This window comes from Neodiprion pinetum, chromosome 1, assembly GCF_021155775.2.
Source record: "Neodiprion pinetum isolate iyNeoPine1 chromosome 1, iyNeoPine1.2, whole genome shotgun sequence".
In the NCBI taxonomy this organism is placed as follows: domain Eukaryota; kingdom Metazoa; phylum Arthropoda; class Insecta; order Hymenoptera; family Diprionidae; genus Neodiprion; species Neodiprion pinetum.
This window is the reverse complement of record NC_060232.1, coordinates 3,363,675-3,379,414: the sequence shown is the minus strand read 5'-3', so window position 1 is coordinate 3,379,414 and position 15,740 is coordinate 3,363,675. Positions and strand designations below refer to the sequence as shown.

The window sequence follows — 15,740 nt, the reverse complement described above, 5'->3', positions numbered from 1 at the left end:
GAAAGTCGCTGCAAGGAGGCGGGGCTCTTTGAGCACTGCCAGACTTCGCCGGCGCTCCGTGTCCGCTCTCTTCTCTCTCTCGCTTTCTCACTCCGTCTCCCTCGAAAAAATATTCACCCAAATTTCCGAAAAGCAGAAAAAAAAAACTCCCTCCTTTTTATCTTTACGTTACGTGTCCGATCTACGCCCGTTCGATCGTTTCGCAACGATTCTTCGATTATCGCTGAAAGCAAAGCTGCGCGGTGACACGGGAAAAATTCTAGACTCGTGTGTCGGTGTTTTTGGCTTTTTGGAGCGGCCCGCGCCCTTTGATCGTCGTCCGGAGCACCGAGGTAGTGCGGCAGTTGCTCACCAGATGTGGCGAGCGTGGCCGTTCCTGGTGAATTGAGGCGCGCACCCGCCCCCAGGTCCCCTTCCTTTCGCCGAGGAACCGGTGCCCGTTTCTGCTCTATACTCGAGTCGGATCCCCACCATCGACGGCGACGCCGACGCCGCCACCACCGCCGACGGATACTCTCTTAGAGATCCACCCCCCACCCCTGCTGCCCCAAACATTTCCACGATGCCTAAACACGCTCGACGCATTTCCATCCTAGACCCCGACGCGACAAGTGTTCTTACCCCACTGAAGCAGCTGACACGATGGATTTCGACCAGTCGAAAAAAAGCTTCGTGCCGTTTCTACATTTCTTTTTTCTTTTGTTGAATCGTAGAATTTGTTCTGCTAATTTGCAAACTTGAAATAGGTAATAATGAAAACTATATTCAAGAACGTACCTTTCATTACTTTACTGAAAAGTTTGTGCAAGTCTTGATTCGATTCCAGAGAATATTCCAGATAGAAAAAGAATCGGGTAAAAATTTGTAAAGTAAAACGAAATTATAGGCTTCTTTCAATTTATAAGAATCGCAGGCAATTTCTCCATCGGACATCGATATGGATCCCATTTCCGACCCAGCCTGGGCTTAATTGCACGGTCGACTTTGGTGGCAGCCTAACCTTTAATGGCGTCGAATTGAGCAACAGGTGTTAGAGAACCAGAGTCGTTTGTGCAGCGACGATCGGGGATCAGGAAAAGCAAACATCGTCGGTGATCTCGAGGCTCAAAACGTCCGGACGGGTTTAATTTACGACGCCTTCCGTCCGCAGGTATAAACGTCGTAAAGCCTTACACCTTGTGCCCTGCACGGGGAGGCATCGTTTCGGTCGATTACCGGCAAATTGAAAGAAAGCGATTCAATGTACCTAATCAGATTTGTACAAGGCGTACACCTGGTCACGGACAATGGAACTCGTGTACAATTACTACCAGTTCCTTACAGACGAGGGCATATATGTATAATTAAACACGTCGAATTGATAGGCGGAAAAAAAAACATGTTTGTTCTAAACGGTCCGCCTCTCTATACGTATACCTACATATGTACGATAGGAGTTGCGGCAAACTGATTGAAATATTTGAACTCTTCAATTTTCCCCATCGTGTTACGCAACGGTCGTGCTGCATCGGGCTGTATAAAAGCGATGCCAGTTCTCCCCCTTTCCGCCGCTTTCGCTCTCGTTCTAGCTCTCCGCATCTGCTTTATTCCCCTTCGCCTCACCGCAGGAGATTTGGTCTATTCCGCACTCGGTGCCGCACGGCAAACTCTTCCTCAACTGCACGTTATGCGGCGGCGAGGGGTGGAGCCGCTAATGAATGTTTCCAAGGTAATCAGGTTCCAGTGTATAAATTACGCCAAACGGTGCCGCGGATCCTCCTCAACCAGGAGCATATGGATAATCACTCAGAAATCATTCGCCCGTCGAATGATAACAGGCGGATATCATCGTTTCATCAATCGCCGATCGCTGGCTCGGCGCGAATCGGTCACCGAAATCGCAAATCGCAGAACCGCATCGCGATCGTTTTGTACAACATCGCAGACGACGAATGGCCTGTTTAAGTCGGTAGTTTTTTGCGGGGGTCGAGGGATCCCGTGCCTCGGGATCTCCGGCAGCTCACGTGAAACGAGATGAGTGAAAAGACGAGAAGAGAGGAGAAGATGGTCCTTTATGCAACGGCGCCAAACCTGACGAAGTCATCAAGTCACCGAGGCTCCGATCGAGCCGCCGACTGCCAATCGAACCTCGGCTCTCACGGACAAGAACTTTTACGCGGGTTTTAAATTCGGCTCCCGTTGATCCGGACCGATGCTTACACGCACACTTCGGCCGCAGGCTTCCCTGGTCCATTAGAATTTCTAATAAAGTCGTCTCAGGTGTAAAAAATGCATCGTACCCGGTCCTCGTGTCCCCATGAATCACCCACCCGGCAAAGAGACACCGTCGAAACAAGACACGTGTACCTCGCCAGCTCTTCGATCTCCATTCTCAACTTTTCGCAGATGATAATATGCCACCCACGATTGTCCTGCAGAAATCATTCTCGTGTCGAGAACTTAATCGATATACCGCGTCACAAAAATTTTAATTACAGTACGTAACTAACAGACGATCGATGAATAGTCGACTATTATACAGAAACGAGTCGATCAAAGTCTGGACCACGATCCACACGGCTGAGCGGGTGGCTATTTTTATTGGCTTGAAAAATACGTATTCAAGCGTAATGTAATTCGACTCGATAATTTGGCTTAATTGAAAGACAATGGTAATAATAACTGGGATCGGGCACCTGTCAACCCGAAGCCGGCGCACGCATCGAGGAGAAATCTTTTGATGTTGATACAGCCAAGGCTGAGATTGAAGTCGGTGGAACGGGTTCTTCTTTTCAGTTATAGTAACGCCCAGTGGCTAATGCCCCGACGTTCCAGATACTAAATTAAACTACCGAAACCAGCTGGTATGTCGTAAATTATTCCGTACCTAAGCCGACTTCACGTTCTGCTCTCCGCGCGTATGCATGCGTGGTGTTTAGATTTAGTTGTTGCTACATCGTCTACCTACAATACGCGCATTCGCTACGGCGTGACAATGTAGCACCGGACATGCTCGAGGCTGCGTGATTGATTCCGGAGAGCAATGAAGGAAATTCGTAAAAATAATATTAAATTACGGCGATCAATATTCGGCTCCTTCTCAAGCATCACGAGCACACTTCGCACCTTGGCTCTCCCGGCCACGCGGATAAAGCTGACTGACAAGCTCGGCGAGAGGGTCAAAAAGCTGCTCGTAGGAGGGAACTGCTCGAGCGGGTGGGGCTGCAGTGTTTTAGGTTTTGACCTCGTGACGACAGCTCTTGAAAAATTACACCGATGTTTGAACTAAAGTGTCCCGCTAATAGATTTCGCTCTACGAATCGTTTGTTAAGCACGCTTAACGGGCGGGGCCCACCTTCGGCCTGTCCGCACGCGCGTGCGGATTCAAATATTCATTCGTTACGATCTAAAAAGTAACGGTTGTCGCTACTTAATTTCTTTCATCTGTGTTGGCGAAAATTTTTATCACTACGAATTATTGATTTGTTTTTTTTTTTTTTTTCTATTTTCTCATCGATTATTCGGTTGGACAGACGATCGCATCCGATTGTAATAACGGACAAATAACCCCGCAGCGGAATGAATAAGCGCATCTTATTCGAGCGTGACGTAAGGCTAGACGCGGTGCGCCTTTGCCACTGCAGGCAATATGATGAATGAATTTTTAATTTAAGTGGTACCTACTTACCTGCCGTGTACTACTTTCCGAACCTCAATTCGCGGCTTAATACGGCCCTAGTTTATTTATAGGCATCGCCTACTCGGGACAGGTGAATTTGGAAATATGGGTGCGTTTCGTTCAGCGTTACAGTAAGAAATTCCTTTCGCCGTTCAATTTGAATACCGGGCCATTATCGTCGTAGGCGGTTATCGGTTTATTCATATCCCAGGTCTTGCAACGAGAAATTAAACACTTCTTTTATCGGTAATGAATACCATTCCTCAAAATCTCGCGCCTGCGGAGAGGAATCCGCGGGACGAACATCGAGCGTAATCGAATGTAAAAAATATTCAATTCAGGCCCAGAGCCGCGAGACGTACAACAGGAAAACCAATACATCTCCTCGGCCGCCATGATGGATTGCTGGAGCCATGGGAAACTATCTGTCAAGCACAATATCGACCCTCGCCCCTTCGGCCAACGTTCCAGCCCCTACGAGTCGGACGACTCGGTCCGTCCCGCCGGCGCTCTTAACCAACCTAGCCTAACTTAAACACCTACGTGCGCCCCGTTCTCCCTCTATCGAAAACCATTTTATTTGCACGGAGAAGGCTTGCGTTGATTTTTCCGATAATTTCAAATTTCGATTATCACGTTTCACTGTCCGTCAAACCAGCCAAATAACATACGTGCGATGTGCGGTGTAACCAAGATTTGAGGAACATCGATAATTTTCGATCGAACAACGAAAACGAAAATACTGATATCGGATAAATAAATAAATCTTTTGTCAAGAGATTAGCACGCGTGGGTTAGTGACGTCACGGAAATACGCGGGGTGGTCTTGGGACGGCGGTCGGTATGCGTGCAGCTCAACCTTTATTTCACGCTTTTAAGATCGTGTTTCATTTCCTACGAGTATATGTTACGTGACTGCAGGAATTACGAGCAGAAAAAAAATTGTTGATACTTGCGTCTGTTAAATATTCTACAGATCCCGATTGTAAAACCCATCCATACGGTTTATTATTCTCCGGATTGTACAAATTTCTCGACTTCTGCACAGTGTTAGATTGAGACGGTCGATGAATCGTTTGCAAACAATTTTTTAATGCATATTGTATTAACTATTCCTACTCCTTTACCTAATTTATTCGGAAAATGTTATTTATTATACGTTTCCGTTTATGTGTCCGCAGCAGCATAAAATACAAGTTTTCGTTTTTTTTTTTTCCTTTTTTTTCATATCAGTAATAAGTTAGATTATATAGCTGTACAGTTCGACTAGTATTTCTCTTCTTTATAATGGAAGGAGAATGAATTAATAAATAATCTCATGGTTTAAAAATATTATTCTCTGGATTAATTAAATTATTCTTCACCTTGTATCCCCAGCATTGTTAATATAATAATCGTAATGTATAAAGAATTAACGCACGTAGTCTCTTTCGCGTCATTTTAATTATTCACAATCACGTTTTCTTCGGTTAACAGAAATCACCGTGCAAAAATTCGTGCATCGAATTTACCAACCGAGATGTGAAGAGCATTCCGTTTATTGTAGGTTTGTGCCGTTGGCATAATTTTGAATTTCACACAGGTTACTTTACTTACAGGCTAATTTAGAATCTTATGTTAATTTTAATCTACGGTATAAATAGACCTCGGCTATTATTTACATGAGTTTAATTATTAATAGGAACATTACGTTTCAATTTGAGCTTTCATCTAAGGCCTACAAGTGATCTGGATCCACAAGATGTATAATACAAGTAAATTTAATATCAGAATAGAGAGAGAGAAAAAACTTTCACATAGTTGATTTCACATAGAAGGTCTTGAGAATGAAATGCAGTACGAGTCGCTTGTCAAAGAAGAAATATAAACGTTAAATATATGCCCGGTGCTTGCTTATCTGGTGTATTATGCGAGAGAAAGTATTCAATGGAATTGAAATCATTCATCAAGGCCTAATTTATTCTAAATACGATCAAGCCACAAGATATTAAGTCATGCAATCACGTAGCTTGAACTTTGTACCGAAAATTGAGAAAACATTTTAGGACTCGGATAAGCTGGCTCGTTTCTTGTTTTATTTATCTATGTAAGATTTCGTTCTTTCCTTTTTTCTCTCTATTCAGTTAAAAACAACTTCGGAGCAACCGCTCGAACTTAGTTCATTGCTCAAGCTCATTTGCTTTCCGAGGAATTTCAGGCACGTAGTCTTTTGAATTTTTAGAAACTCAGGAAATGAAAATAGAGTCGTAACACAGGTCACACGCGTCTCTTTACCCAGGCACTAAACGTATAAAGCCGAGTTAAACATTCCTTCGTCCGCTTAAACAAGTCCAACAAGTTGCAGAGTTTCGGCGTTTGCAGTACGCGCGTATCCGTTACGCCGATGGTCTTCGCAGGTAGATCTTCTCGTCGAGTTTAAGGATAACTTTCACTTTTAGCGTTTGCTTTGCCGGATCCGTCACGGGTTTAGAAATTTGTCAGGTAAAAATTATCCAATCGTCGAAACGTTGCGTGAAGCCTCGAAAATATCACGACAAAAACTGTACGACAATGTTTACAAATCTTTTCGCAAATACCCACCGTGCTGAATTTTTCTCCCTGGCATTTGAATGAATTATTATATTTCCGGAGCTCAAATTTCAGCTCGTGTGACGAAAATGAAAAGGATAAAAGAATGAAAACACTAGCGTAGAATCCAAGGCGGCAAATCTCTACTGCACGATATATTTGCTTCGGTTGTTATCTTACGTTATTACCACCGATCGAGAAGTCCCTCGACAATTGAAACGATATCACTGATCACAGAACAGCACCCCGAAAATTATGAATTCGATTATCAAGTGGAAAAAGCAAATGTTGCATGATAAAAACATGGAAATTTAAACTAGGTTGTATCACTGGCAGCGAACGCTTTCGGCCATCTTATTTTTCGACGTTGCGCGCAGCTGCGTAGCAACCCCCCACCCCTCACCAGCACCAAATGGTTTCCTTGGCCCTTGGCCCTTGGCTTGTATCAACCCAATCGCTCTCTCAACTTTACAACTCGTCGGTATCTATTAGGTACGTAACCGAAACTTTCCGAATACTTTCGGTGTCATACTTGACTAATTAGCTCGTAAGTTTTTTACGAACCCCGTTTTCCTCAACGTAGATTTTTGAAAAATTTCGGGAACAAACTGAGTCTGAATTCTGCTTTGAAAACTTTCAGCAAGAGAGTTGAACGAACCTAAATAATAATAAAAACAATGTTAAAAAAAAAAAAACCATTGGCTATGTTACACGAAAGGGGTTGAAATCTTTCGTCAGATTTACCAGCAATCAAAAGTCCGCGGTGAAATGGACGCCAGTTTGAGACTAAAAGCAAAAAGTGTCGAATCATCGGAGAAATATCAATCCCGAGCGAAAAGTCAAAATATTTGAGAAACAGTCCGTGGTCAGGTTACGGGAGTGTAAAATTATGAGACGGGGCCGAGGGTGCGTCGCAAAATGCGGCGTGAACGAGCGAGCGGACGGACGAAGCGAGAGCATCCCAGCAGAAGTGCTGCGAAGAGTGTTTGAAAGACGCGGCGCGAGGAAGGAACGTGAAGGCACATAAACTTTTGGCCCGTCTTTACCTGGCTGCTCGTAGTAGGACTCGCCTGGCTGTTTAGCTCGGTTAGCCATAAATCATCGGCATTGCAGGGTCAGCTGCCCGATCTTAGCCGGGCGGCCTTCTCTTTCCCGTTCACGTAGCAGCGTGAAGATCGAGTCTGTTCTGACCGTAACTTTGCTGTTCGTGGCTGAACTCCTGCTGCTGGTGATGCTGGTGATGCTGTTGCTGCTGCTGCTGCTGTTGCTGAAGTAGCGCCTGCTGATTTCCATACGAACCCTGGTGCCGGTGTTGGTGATGATGCTGGTGCTGATTGTGATAGCTGCTCAAGTAAGCCGCGTGCAGATGCTGCTGTTGCTGTTGCTGTTGTTGAGGAGGAGGAGGAAGCGGAGGAGGATGAGGGTGAGGGCCTTGCCGGTGGAGCAGCGACTGCTGGGAGGTCGAGGGCGCGGAATTGCTCCGCAGCATCATCGTCGTCGGCGTGGCGTTCGTCATCAGCAGGGCGTCCGGTTGGTTGGGGGATTCTTCGAGGGTTCCGGATTCTATGGGGCTGTAACGGACCTTGCCGTCCTTCTTGGCCTTCATCCGTCTGTTCTGGAACCAGATTTTTATCTGCCGTTCCGTCAGGCAGAGCGCGTGAGCGATCTCGATACGCCGTCTTCGAGTCAGGTAGCGGTTGAAGTGAAACTCCTTCTCCAGTTCCAGGGTTTGGAAACGCGTGTACGTCTGTCTCGTACGCTTGTGACCGGCCCCGCTTACGTCAGCTGCAACAAACGACCTCTCTCATTCAATTTCCAAGGCACGCTGTGAAATTTGGTCAGGATGTAGGTAATAGCCTGTGTTTGTGTCTATGTTTGTGTTTGGAATCTGCGAACCAATTCGCTGCTCAATTCATATCATTTTCCCCCCTTATCGATCGCTGTAATATGTACTCAACCAATATGTTGACGAAAGAAACAAAAGAACAAAAAAAGAAACATTAGCGCAGCGACGCTTTCATTGCATGGAAGATCAACCGATTCGAAGTGTACAAGTTCGACCCATTGCTGAATGACTTATAACAGAGGTGAGGTTTGCTATGGAAAAATTTTGTGCATTTTATGACGTCATTTCGATTAAAGGATTTCTTATAATTAGCAAGCAAGTTTCAGTTATAAGAACGGTAAAACTGAGAGAAATGATTTAGTAGGAAAGACGAGCGCAGGGAAAGATCATTACGACTCATTCGATCACCGGGATAAAAATAGAAATCTGATCAGAATAAGAACTATTCTTCGAAGGAAAAAATCATCATTGCAAAGAGACAAACATAAATCACTCTGAATCATACGACGAGATATAGTGTAAGACAAAAAAAAAAAAAGAAAAAGAAAGGAAGAAGCAACCATTTCTGCAACTTAAAATCGCCGTGTCCGTCGAGTAGCTACGGATATCATTATTCATATTCACGATAAAACCGAGATGATCTCTCTCTCTCTCGTGGCTACATAATCTACGAACAATCTGTATCAACGAACCGTTTGCATAGCCGGACTTCATCCAAGGATAATCGACCTGCCGCTTGGTCTGATCCTCTCCATACTCGCTGGTCTCGGTCGGATTGACGTTGTCGACGTTGTTGTTATTCGCGAAGGCCGAACCGTGATATCCGGTCTGCTGGACGGGGGGAACGGGGTCGACCATCGCGGCGGTGCAAGAATCGGTCGATGGCTGCGCCGAAAACGGTTGATAACCCTGAGCGTAACCAACGGGAACAACGTCCGGAACAGAGCGGCGAAATCTCTCTTGAGAAGCGTTATCACTCCCGTTAACAATCGGAGAAGCCTTTTCCCCGGGTGTCGGCGCGTATCCCGGAGTCTGGGACAAAACCCTGGGTGACGTCACAGCCTTCCCATATCCCGGTCCGACGTATCCGTCGATCAGGGCGTCCTTCCCGTGCCGTAGCAGCGTCTCCAGAAGGCTGGATCCCTGCTGCACACTCTGCTCCACTGTCTTGATCGGGAAACCGGAAATTGGCGCTTCAGGGTTAAACTGAAAATCGGCACTTGAAAATTGATGCACATTTGAAACCGGCTCAGTCTGATAAGGCCAGTATCCCGATTCACTATTGGCGAAATAAGCGGAGCTCGCCATGTTCCGAGTTACACTCAAGAGCACTGGAAACACCGCACGGCACTAGAGAAGAACGACGATGTCACTCCGAGGAACGTTTGACGAGCTTGGATTTTTCCATCGGTAAGCGAGAATCCCGGTGGTGGACTCGGTCGCTTGCAGGGACGAAGAGGAAAGCTTTGTGAGAAACCGGCAACGCGCTTGGCGACCTTTCGTACAATGAGGCGAAATGATTTGTGCACGTAGTTTCGACCCCGTGACGCGCGATTTTGAGGAAGCCCAGAGTCCGTCTGATGGGTGGCAACGGGGGTCGCGCGTGCCGATGTGCCCCCACCTCTCCTCTTGGACGGGAAAACTTTCACCGGTTTATTACTGCACCGAGGGTGCACGGAGGGGGCGGAGGGGGCGCAGGCAACCCCGAGTCTCTCTCTCTCTTTCTATCCCGCTCTTTGTAAATCAGCTCTGTCCTCTTTGACGCGGACGGAACCCCGGGGCGAGCGGAAAGCGGGTAGCCGGCTAGCCAGGATCCCAAAATCCACCCCCGATACCGCTCTGAGCCGCGTGCGTCCACCCCCCCCACCCTCCCCCCGACCCCCGAACGCCTGTCCCCTCCCACTATTGACGCCATTCACCGAAAACCCATATTGGAAACCCCCCTGGATTTACACAATGCGCCATGTGTGCCCCTCGCCCCATAGAGTACCCCTCCCCCCCTCGAGGCTTATTATACGCCGGACGAACGGCGGCCCTGCGCCTATAGCAGCCACCGAGATTCGGGGACCGATTTCCGATCGGCTGGGAATATCTTGCGCCTCGGGATAAGCGGATGTGTTTTTCGGCATGCGTCGGAGTCATTATCATACACATACATGTACGGAACAAAACGGGGGTAGAGGGGGTTTTTTTTTTTTCTTTTTTTTTTTTCACCTTACATCCGTCAATTGTCTTCGCGGAAGGTCTTGCGACTATTTTTCTGCAAACCGTGAGTTGGCGATAATCTTTGCTGCAGGGAATAAACTAGAATAAAGTGAGCCGCGAGTGCGTGATGCAGCCGGCTAGGCGAGGGCAGTCTTGCGAGTGACGTCTTCTCTAGTAGGGCGCCCGGAGTTCGCAGCGTCGATTAATCACATAACCGCGTATAGTATACACACTCTCTCAATGCTCTCTCTCTCTCTCTCTCTACAGTTCCTCCGAGCTCGCCGTTCCCGTGTACGTATACGTATATATGTATATATATACATTATATATACGTAGTTAGCGCCGCCGTTACTCGATCCAGCGTCGGGCACTCCTCTTGCTTTTCATTAATCCAACTTTTCGTTGGCTGTTTGCTTTTCCATCGTGCACACGGATAAAGAAGAAGAAAAAGAGAACGACACGAAGAAACAGAGAAACAGAGGAACGAAACGAAAGCGAACGGAGACAAAAAAAAAGAAGAAAAAAAAAAAAGAAAAAGAAAAAGTAAGAGGAAAAACGCTTCCGCAGGGCCGCTAAGTGAGACGTATTAATCCGTTTGAATCGCGGACACGCATCGCCCTCTCGAAGAAGAATTTTTTCCCTCTTCCCTCTCTTTTTTTCAAATAATTATCACCCTCGGCCTAAGCGGTGTCGGGGTAATAGGTCGCCTTTATACACGAAACCTTTAAATAGTAAAACAGTATACCGAAAAAGTGATTAATGATGGACAGTGGACGGGCGACTAGCGCCCACAACGATGCGGTACCCTGTGGTGGACACAGGAGAGACGCGTGAACACATTCAATGGAGTTTCATTTATATCCATTGGTGGATACGCGCGTGCGTGTGTGCGGGCACGTTTCAGCAGCGATATACACGAGTGCATCACCCATAACTGAAATCTCTTGCTGGTAGGCGCGTCGCATAACAGACCGCTGCATAGGTGTATGTAGGTTCGACGATCGGCTGACGATAATAAATAATAATTCTGTTAGCTATGGGGCGAATCAGGGTGAAAAACCCAGGGCGCACCGACGTGGGGAGAAAAAAAAAATCCTTGCGGGGTCCACTGCGGGGCATCAAAAACCGTAAATGATTCTGGCTACCGACTTCATTTCACACTTGGCGATGCAACCGCTGACAAAAAAAAAAAAAGAAAAGAAAAAAAGAAACAGAATTCTCATTTCGGGGATAAAATCGATCGAATTTTATTTGTAAGTCGATTAATTTTCATTCGATTATTGCAGGGATATGCATTGTTGAATTTACTCGCCTCGAAAAAGTACTTTGTCGTCCCAAGGCGAACAGTTATTTATGAGCCCATCTCGTAGCGCAAGTTTTTTTATACGCGACGCGTGTTTCGCTGCGCACTTACTGCAGGAAAATTGTAGCGAACGTTGCGGTCGGAGAGAGTTATTGAGCGTTTGCTGTAAGAGTACGACGACAATAAGGTCTTATAGTTTGATCCGGAGCGATGGGTTGGAGGGTGAAATCCGTCGTTGATGTCTGCGAAAGATTTAGTTGTCGAGATAACGTCTTCGTCCTATGCGGGCAAACTGAACTTGAGACGCGTCAACGCGACGGCAATTCCGTATATGCACAGAGTTACGAGGCCTAACGGCCGGCAGGTAGGTGAGCCAAGATGTAGAAAATTACCTGGATGACGAGTTCGGTGATGTATTGCGTCGAAAGTAAGCTCTCGGTTATATAGTTTATGAGGCGAGCTCGTAAAACACGAAGCGACGAAGAGACACGCGCAGGCACGTGCTTAACCCCCCTCCCTTCACCCCTTGTACGTATACCACGACAATTTTCGCGTCCCACCCCTGCCAGAGTTTCTTTCCATCTCTCTTCATTCCTCGACGCAATGTATTAATTTTTATACAACCGTACCTGGTTACCCTGGAGTGGAAACAAAATTATGGATCCTGCTATTGCGGAGCTTTATGCTCAGGTAGGACAACTTACCTACCCCAATAACGCATCGCAGGTCCCAAGTAAGTCCCCAACGATTTTCCCGTCCCTTTCCTTCGGGCAAAAATAGCCATAAAACTTTCTACGCTCGCGTTGAAAGCCGGACCGATGTCTGAACGGCACCTCTTGACGAACAAGTTTCTTAGACGGTCCTAATATTTCCGTCTGTTGCTCTTTTTGTCTCCTTTACCTACTCCTTTTTTTTTTTTTTTTTATTACAGTTGTTTTTCACCCCGGCGATTTGCAGCACTCGGTTAAACAGGCGCGAGGCGCAATTGCGCCTCGGCCGGTTTCATTTACTGCCTGCGAATCATCGAATTACAGTATGCGTGAAATGGTTCGAACCACGTCGAGCTGTTCCATCTACGCAGCGACATATGTGCCGTTCGAAGGGGGAAGCGGCCGGTTTAAGGGAGTCCCATGGTGTAAGGGGGTGGCTTTTGCAGCCATTTGGGAAAATTGGGAATATCGGGATCAGGCGGTTCGAAGTCGGCCTCTGCACTCCGTCGTGCCGCTATTATTGCCCGATTGATTTATACTTTGTTTGTGGTGCATGCGACGCTGCAGTGCCAGAAGGCTCCGTACAATCCCGTACCCACGTGTTTCACGTATTTAATGCCAAAGCACATATTATACGCGTTCATTTGTCACTTGGACAATGAGAAGAAAAAATAAAATATCACATTTCATTTCACTTGCATCGGTTAGTATTTCCGTGCATCCAAGCTCTTCAATTTCAGTCCCAGAAGCTTGAATCCTTTCGTATCTTTCTCCCTCCGTTGAACGATGAATAAAATAAAATAAATAAACCAAAATTCGATGAAACAAAATCACTTCAACATGTATAATATCGATGCACACGTGCGAACATCACCCGTAAGCGAAGATACCAGACGCACGCTGCGCCAGACATAACCATCGCATGTCTCGAGCCGGGTCGGAGTAAAAATAATAACAATAGTAACAACAATAATAATGGTACCAAGCTCTGTGGCTCGGGAGCGTAGAGCCTAAAACCACCTTTGAACTTTACGGAAGGGTGAGCGGTGGAGTTCGAACTTGGTTAGTTCAACATCATGACCTCTGTCTGGACATTGAGCAGTTCCCTTCTAAATGAATTCCAGGATTTTTTGTAGTGTACGAATTGGAATAAAAATGATATGATAATGATAATCGACGGTCCCGAAATCTAGAATCTTATAAGAACGTCACATAATCGATAATCGTCGCGTTTTCTTTTACGAGAATATTAATTTCGAACATTCTGCCAAATATCCCGACCATCGGACATGCGGACACGCGGGTACCATTTAGATTTCGGCGGAAGCCCTGGAGGACGCGTAAGTGGGAATGAAAACGGGCGTTTCGGGGCGGAGCGGAAAAAGTGCTGAGCAATCGTTCGGAGGTTCGGCTATTTCTCGACTGGTTGAACCCCGGCTGAACTCGATCGCGTATGGATCAACAGCCAAGCATACCTGCATTGCAGGAACGAGCGAAGGCAGCGTGGGTACGATCGGATCGGTCAAGTCGGAGATCGGTAGTACGGTTTACCCTCCGGATAGATTTTCACACGGGTGAAGGCCCCTCTCAATCTCTCAATCCGTTGCAGTCTCGGGCCTTGACGTGGATGCACCAACACAGCGGAGGCGCGTTGATAAAGAACGCGGGTGCGTGAGGCGTCACTGACGTATCTTCGCTCTCCTGTCGCGATCCCTGAGTAACCGAACATGTGTATCTTTCCTCCTGGCAATGGGTACGTGTCAATCTCATCCAGCCTCCTACTGCGGTTGGGACTAGGAGACGGCTTCGTGCCAGGAGCGCCGTGTACACGCGATGAACTCGACAGGAAAGCAGCGCCAAGCTCCGTCCGTATTGTCCTTACGATTCAAGAATTCTAGGGACCCGATGATATCAGCGTCGTGCACTCTTCTTCTCGGAATGAACTTGGCACCGTTTCCTTGGACTAGATCGAGAGTAGAGAAGGATCGAACGGATGAAGAAATAGTAAAACGGTAACGAAAGAAAACGAAATGAAAAAATCAGGGAGGGGGGAGAATCTCTTCCATGGTGAAATTTCGAGTAACGAATGACGCATTGTTTAATCAAAGGCGAGAATAGGCTCGAGGCTTTGGATGTTACACGCGGTACAATCCGTAATCCATCTCAGTTAAGACTCTGGTTCTTTTTTGATAGTGCACGAGGCGCCGTTTCTTTGACCGCGGAGACTCAAAGCGGTCCTTTTATATTCATTTACAAGCGGACCTCGGTACGAGCAATTCATTAATCGTCGGCTAATGACATAAAAATGCAGTCGCCGTCTCCTAGTAACCTTTCATACCCGAACGAAGTCGCGATAATCATCGCGTTCTCGCACGTTCAACCGTCGTTTTCAACTCCGGCTCGTCAGACTCATCAAAGTATTCTTAATCGTCGTCTCTCGTCTCTCATCTTCCACTCTCGCCAAAGGCGCGTGGAAACTGGCCTAATCGATTCCAAGCAAAGCACACCACACTCGTAATTCACATCGTCGGAGTACCTCGCGTCGCTCGCAAACCTGGAAAGGATCGTCGGATTGTCTCGGCCGGATCGTCGACGATCTGGTACGAGACGCGTACACAAGTAGAAGGAGACGACGGCTCCACGGGGGTCCCGTCTTAGTGACAGCCGAGCCTTGGGAATCATTTGCTTCGACCAGTCGATCCCAAATAAAGGATTATCCATCGCTCTCCACTCGACTTTTCAGGTAGCCGCTCAACTCCCACGTGTTGGTAGTGCCAAAGTGTAGACTCCGTGCTTCCTGAAAATCCAACCGTGTGTATGCGCAAATCCCATCGAGACTCTCCGGATCCCCAGAGCCTGTTTAGCGGATTAACGAATACACAGTGGTAAAAGGATAAACGGTTCAGAAGTAGGAGCAACTGTTTTGACACCTCCGTCTTCGCTTTAGCTGTGCTCGAGTCGAAATATGCTGCAGGGTTTGTATCCTGGATCATGACACTGCATTCTGCCTTCTGAAACACGCAAAGATCCTTTTGTAAAGATTGTCCGATCGTAAACTTTCAACCAGCTAAGATTCGAGATGCTAATTACTGTTTCATAGGTAGAACGAAGATGCTCTGGATGGGCTGAAGTTTCCTTATTGGTACAACGACTGTTAGGAGGCCTTTTAGAAGCGGATCCTTCAGAGTTTCGCCACGTGATACTGTAAAAGGTAAAAAAAAAAAAAAAAAAAAAAACGGCACGGTTTGAATTCACGGTGTAGAAAAGTACTTGACCTAGATGTAAAAATTTCCGTTATATAATTCGTTGCGAGTGAAGGTATCGCGTCAGCTGTCTATACCCATTCGGGCTCTTCCACTTCTTCGAGCACTCTGAATAGGACGGAGGCAGTCGGAGGTTCCAGTTCCATAGTATCGAGTCTGGAGGTCGGGAGGGCGAGAAGGTGCCGGC

General features: G+C 46.8%; 1 protein-coding gene across 1 annotated transcript; it reads right to left on the bottom strand.

Moving 5' to 3' along the window:
- Positions 1 to 7,382: 7,382 nt before the first annotated feature.
- Positions 7,383 to 15,408, bottom strand: LOC124221651 (segmentation protein fushi tarazu). Its single transcript, XM_046631853.2, has 4 exons — positions 15,381 to 15,408; positions 14,827 to 15,301; positions 8,765 to 9,278; positions 7,383 to 8,011 (listed from the first exon to the last, which is right to left on the bottom strand). The coding sequence occupies exons 3-4, from the start codon at positions 8,928 to 8,930 to the stop codon at positions 7,383 to 7,385; spliced, it is 795 nt and encodes a 264-aa protein (XP_046487809.1). The 5' UTR covers positions 8,931 to 9,278; positions 14,827 to 15,301; positions 15,381 to 15,408.
- Between the last annotated feature and the right edge of the window lie 332 nt (positions 15,409 to 15,740).

Coding starts and splice junctions, on each gene's coding strand:
- LOC124221651 (XM_046631853.2), bottom strand. CDS start 8,930: ATGGTCGACCCCGTTCCCCCCGTCCAGCAGACCGGATATCACGGTTCG. Junction 8,012..8,764: donor GAAGTCCGGCTATGCAAACG/GTTCGTTGATAC, acceptor CGTTTGTTGCAG/CTGACGTAAGCGGGGCCGGT.